A 6479-nucleotide genomic window follows, 5' to 3' on the forward strand; every position below is an offset into this window, starting at 1 on the left:
ATCTACAATCTTGTATAATGATCAAATTGCTTCTCAGCATAATATCAAAAACTAACAGGTTGTTAGTATACATTTTTGATCAAAAAGTACAAGCCCACTCGCCACGTCAAGGCCACCTATTTAAAGTGGGTCCCTAACGTCCCTAGCATAAAATGGCGCAGCACTGGGCGGTGACCACCACCGCCGCGACACCAGTGCCCACGGGTGGGAAACGACCCACTGGCAGAGCGGCCCCAATGCCACTCAAACCAGACACGGCGGCAACGGACGCCGCACAGTATATACTAACAACCTGTTAGTTTTAGTAATTATGCTGAGAAGCAATTAGATCATAATACAAAATTGTCGATGTGCGCCATGTCTGTTTTTTCTACCAGGATTCACATTGTGTATTCTATTCCCGCCTTCTTTTTTTTTTTTTTTGTTCCACTTGGCCTGCACTCCTCCCCACCCTCTCAGCCCAACCCTATAAAAGTAGCAGACAGCTACACCTGGGCCCTTTCATTTCTGGCAGCCTCCCAGTCTGACTGGGAGCACATGGCAAGTGTGCTGTTACACCTTGTTCACACTGGTGTGGTGCTTTGCGGTGTCCGTTGCTGCCGCAGCGCCGTGTCTGCGGCGGGGGGGGGGGGGGGGTTGCGGCCTGGTGACTGGTTTGGGTGGCACTGGGACCGCTCTGCCAGTGGGTCGTTCCCCCTGTGGGCACTGGTGTCGGGGCGGTGGTGGTCGCTGCCCGGTGCTACACCATTTTATGCTAGGGACCTTAGGGACCCACTCTCAATAGGTGGTCTTGACGTGGCGAGTGGGCTTTGTACTTTTTGGTCAAAACGTATATACTAACAACCTGTTAGTTTTTGTAATTATGCTGAGAAGCAATTATATCATAATACAAAATTGTGGATGTACGCCATGTCTGTTTTTTCTACCAGGATTCAGATTTGTAAATTACGTCTATTAAATAAACTTTATCCTTCCAGTACTTATTAGCAGCTGTATGCAGAGGAAATTGTTTTTCTTTTTGAATTTTTTTAGTCTTGTCCACTTTTCTTAAAAAAGAAAAAAGAATTTCCTTTGTAGCATACAGCTGCTAAGTAGTACTGGAAGAATCTATTTTTTTAATAGAAGTAATTTACAAATCTGTTAAACTTTCTGGCACCAGTTAATTTTTTCAACCGGAGTACCTGTTTAAGTCCCTGCCATCACAGCTGTTAATTGGCCAGGATTAGAGTTCTTTCCTGAGCCTGCGCAATCGATATCCTGTATTTGTGGTGTTTCATATTAAGTAAATCAGTGTTGTAGGGTGTGGAAGGCTTAAAACCACTTTGATCTGCTAGAAATAAGCCAAGCAGTATGTGAATAAAGTGGCATGATATTGCATTTTGGGGAATCTAGTAAACAGTTAAGAGAATTCCGATGAAACTTTTTTTATCATCAGTTGTGCCCAAGCTGGGAAAAGAAAAATAACAAACTTTAACTAACAGATACCGCTCTTCTGGGCTAGTTCCTCAGTGTAACCTGTCGGGCTCCGCATCCTGGAGCCTTACGTGTTACATTGTTGAATTATTGCACGGCCACAGCGTTGTCCTCCCTCAGTCAGTGATACACTGAGTGCAGTGTCATGTAACTGGCCTAGGCAGCAGGATGCAGGCCCTCTATGCAACACTGCGCTCATTGTATCACTGGCCAAAGTGGGACAACGCTGCAGCTGGCGATAAGCTGACCGCAGTGTGACGCGTCTGACTCCAGGATGAAGAAGAGGATCGGGCCCAGAAGAGAGAGATCTGCGCACTGGTTGAATGGCGGAAGGTGAGCTTAGCTTTATTTAACTTTTTGCAGTCTGGGCACGGTGGACAGTTAAAGTTTCATTGGAGTACTCTTTTTTTTTAAAGGGTTACTCCAGTGGAAAACAATAATTTTTAAATCAACTGGTGCCAGAAAGTTAAACAGATTTGTAAATTCCTTCTATTATCTTAATCCTTCCAGTACTTATAAACTGCCGTATGCTCCACAGGAAGTTCTTTTCTTTTTGAATTTATTTTCTGTCTGACCACAATGCTCTGTGCTGACACCTCTGTCCATGTCAGGAAATGTCCAGAGCAGGAGAGGTTTGCTATGGGGATTTACGCCTACTCTGGACAGTTCCTGACATGGAGAGAGGTGTCAGCAGAGAGCACTGTGGTCAGACTGAAAAGAATTCCAGAAAGAAATAAAACTTCCTGTGGAGCATACAGTACTGTAAGGATTAAGATTTTTAAATATAAGTAATTTACAAATCTGTTCAACTTCCTGGCACCAGTTGATTAAAAAAAATAATTATAATTTCCCCCGGAGTACCCCTTTTTAAGTTTTGCCTGAATGCATATATTACATGTACTTGGGAACAAGCGGGTGGATATAACATATATGCCAAACTGGAATTGTTTGAGAGTCCCCTATTTTTAATCTTTTGCTATTTTTACTTGAGTGTCTAAATATGATTGACTACTCCCTTTACTTCACTATACGATGTGGGTGACTGTACTGGATTGCCTATTTGCTAAACATCTATCCATTTGATAGTATATGGTTACTCCAGCACTGGAAATGGCAAAAATATCATTAAACTTTGTGACTGTGTTAGGGCTTCTCACCTTATCTTTGTTTTCTGTCCTGCAGATGGGGTCGAGGATTTGGTCTTTTGGGGTCCATATTTGGAAAGGATAGTGTAATGAATCAACCAAACAGTGTCTTTGGACTTATATTTTATTTTCTACAGATACTGCTCGGTGAGTACATTTATCATGTCACCATTTAAGTAGTGAGATGGGATTGCTAAGCCTCAACTACAGTCATGGCTGTAAATGTTGGCACCCCTGAAATTTTTCAAGAAAATGTAAATGAAAAAGTGTTTCTCACAGAAAAGCATTGGGGTAACACATGTTTATTCCCTTTGTGTGTATTGGAACTAAACCAAAAAAGGGAGAAAAAAAAGCTAATTAGACATAATGTCACACCAAACTCCAAAAATGGGCAGGACAACATAACCTAAATCAGTCTCTTCCTATAACCATCAATAAGCTTCTTAAACCCTTCAGCCGGAATGTTGGACCACTCCTTTGCAAACTGCTCCAGGTCTCTTATTGGAAGGACACCTTTTCCAACAGCAATTTTAAGATCTCTCCACAGATGTTCAATGGGATTTAGATCTGGACTCTTCAGAACTCTCCAGTGCTTTGTTGCCATCCATTTCTCGGTGCTTTTTGACGTATGTTTGGGGTCATTGTCCTGCTGGAAGACCCAAGATCTCAGACGCAAACCCAGCTTTCTGACACTGGGCTGTGCAGTGCGACCCAAAATCCCTTGGTAATCCTCAGATTTTATGACGCCTTGCACACATTCAAGGCACCCAGTGCCAGAGGCAGCAAAAGGACTCCAAAACATCATTGAACCTCCACCATATTTCACTGTAGGTACTGTGTTCTTTTCTTTGAAGGCCTCATTCCGTTTTCGGTAAATAGTAGAATTATGTGCTTTACCAAGAAGCTCTATCTTGGTCTCTTGTCCACAAGACATTTTCCCAGAAGGATTTTGGCTTACTAAAGTTCATTTTGGCAAAATGTAGTCTTGCTTTTATATGTCTGTCAGCAGTGGGGTCCTCCTGGGTCTGCTTCCATAGCGTTTCATTTCATTTAAATGTCCACGGATAGTTCGCGCTGACTCTGATGCTCCCTGCGCCACCAGGACATCTTGAACATCTTTGGAACTTGTTTGGGGCTGCTTATCCACCATCCAGACTATCCTGCGTTGACACCTTTCATCAATTTTCTATTCCGTCCACGCAGAGGGAGATTAGCTACAGTGCCATGGGTTGCAAACTTCTTGTTAATGTTGTGCACTGTGGACAAAGGCAAATCTAGATCTCTGGAGATGGACTTGTAACCTTGAGATTGTTGATATTTTTCCACAATTTTGGTTCTCAAGTCCTCAGACAGTTCTTTCCTCCTCTTTCTGTTGTCTGTGCTTAGTGTGGCACACACACACAATTCAAAGTCTAAGTGAACTTCTCTCCTTTTTATCTGCTTTCAGCTGTGATTTTTATATTGCCCACGCCTGTTACTTGCCCCAGGTGAGTATAAAGGAGCATCACATGCTTGAAACAATCTTATTTTTCCACAATTTTGAAAGGGTGCCAATAATTTTGTCCAGCCCGTTTTTGGAGTTTGGTGTGACATTATGTCCAGTTTGCACACAAAGGGAATAAAAACGTGTATAGCAAAACATGTTACTGCATTCCTTTTCTGTGAGAAGGATTGCAGTAATACACAAAAATTTCAGAGGTGCCAACATTTACGGCCATGACTAAGTGTGGTCCTATCATCAAGGATGGCATGAATGTGAATTACATGTGACCTGTTATTTTATCATGTTGCAGATAGTGATTCTTTAGGATCAATTACATCACCACATGGCTTGTCCTGGATTATAGATAAGCAGCATATGTTGGTCATATGTTGCTCTTTATGGGATTGTCTGGGATTGGTATGGAATGGTAATAACATGTTAGGATCCTGCTGCAGTCCTAAAAGGATATATTAATAGGCAGATTTGTTGCAAAAATTTGTTCTATACAACTGATGTTGGTGTTCCTGGATCATGTGCATATATTTTGGCAAACCTCCTTCAAAGATTATTCAGGAGAGAAAAGAGAGGGACCTGGAGACTGAGCCATCAGGTGGGACAGAGCAGCCTGTAATGTTTATGAAAATATGCAGGGTGCAGAAGAGAAACTGAGCAAAAATAATTACAAATTAATAACAAAGGTTTCTATAGCCTTTATCATACGGTGAGTCTGTTCTTTGCTTTTAATTTGTACTCTTCAGCCTAAAAGTTTGCTTTATCTCCAGTCCTTTTATGTAGTGTATAACCCCTTTTCTGGAAACCTTGTAGTTGTAACGACGTTTAACCCCTTAACGACCACAGACCTAAATGTACATACATTTTCCTCCTCTACATGACCACGAGCATCGGAGCAGTGCTCGCGTCATGCACTGCAGGTCCCGGCTGATATCAGCAGCCAGGGACCCGCCAGTAATGGCAAAACATCAGCGATCACGCTGATCGCCATTAACCCCTCAAATGCTGTGATCACAGCATCTGAGGCAATGTGTGTCTTTAAATGGATGATCGGATCGCCCACGACGCTGCCCGCGGATATCCGATAATCTAAAATGGACGACGGAGGTCCCCTCACCTGCCTCAATCAGTCTTCTGCTCTGGTCTCAGATCGAGCAGACCAGAGCAGAAGATCGCCGATGACACCCATGAGTGCTATGCCCTATGCATAGCACTGAACAGTATTAGCAATCAACTGATTGCTATAGATAGTCCCCTATGGGGACAGAAATGAATATAAAGAAAATTGTGGAAAATCCCCCTCCCAATACAAATGTAAATTGTCCCTTTTTTCCATTTTACCACCAAAAAGCGTAAAAAAATATAATATTTATAAACATATTTAGTATCGCTGCGTGCGTACATGTCCGAACTTTCAAAATGTTAATGATCCCATACAGTGAATGGTGTAATCATTAAAAAAAAGTAAAAAATTGCTGCTTTTTTTGTCACATTTTATAATAAAAAAATGATTTTAAAAGGAGTACTCCGGCGTGCACTTTTTTCATTTTATCCCGTCCGGGGCTGCAAAATTAAAAGAGAACACACTTTCTCTTACCTGCAAACGAGCCACCGGAGCTCCGGTACAGGTGTTCGGTCCCCGGGCTGTATTCTTCTTACTTCCTGTTAGCCCGGCACGTCACACGGAGCTTCAGCCTATTGCTGCGGCCGGTGACATTGCTGCAGCCAGTGATAGGCTGAAGCTCCGTGTGACGTGCCGGGTTAACCGGAAGTAAGAAGAATACAGCCCGGGGACCGATCACCTGTACCGGAGCTCCGGGGGCTCGTTGGCAGGTAAGAGAAAGTGTGTTTTCTTTTATTTTACAGCCGGATGGGATAAAATGAAAAAAGTGCGCGCCGGACTACTCCTTAAAGTTTCATATACGCAAATGTGGTATTGATAAAAAGTACAGTTCACGAAACAAAAAATGAGCAAAAAATACAGCCGCGTATACGGAAAAATTAAAAGGTTCTAGGTGGTTAAAATAGAGTGATTTTAAACATAATGATTTTGTGTAAAAAAAAAAATATATATAGTATTTTTTAAAAGCCATACAATAGAAAAAGTATGTAAAAATTGGTATCATTTTAATCGTATTGACCCACAGAATTAAGAAAACATTTTTTTTTTTTTTTTTTTTTTTTACAGTAAAGTGAGAAAATTAAACCCTCTAAAATGTGCAAAATTGTGGTTTTCATTTAAACTTCCTTCACTTTATTTTTGGGGTTTTCTGTACATTTTATGGTAAAATGAGGTGTTATTTCAAATTACAAGTGGTCACACAAAAAACAAGCCATCATGGGTTTGTGGATGGAAATATAAGTAC

At 41.6% G+C, this 6479-nt stretch overlaps 1 protein-coding gene across 1 annotated transcript in view; it reads left to right on the plus strand.

The window, feature by feature from the left end:
- VKORC1L1 (vitamin K epoxide reductase complex subunit 1 like 1) overlaps positions 1-6479 on the plus strand; it is a 37798-nt gene that overhangs the window by 23303 nt on the left and 8016 nt on the right. Inside the window, exon 2 of the mRNA XM_056556915.1 lies at positions 2656-2765. Coding sequence (XP_056412890.1) covers positions 2656-2765 — 110 coding nt within the window. The remainder of the gene's footprint in view (positions 1-2655; positions 2766-6479) is intronic.

This window comes from Hyla sarda, chromosome 2, assembly GCF_029499605.1.
Source record: "Hyla sarda isolate aHylSar1 chromosome 2, aHylSar1.hap1, whole genome shotgun sequence".
In the NCBI taxonomy this organism is placed as follows: Eukaryota; Metazoa; Chordata; class Amphibia; order Anura; family Hylidae; genus Hyla; species Hyla sarda.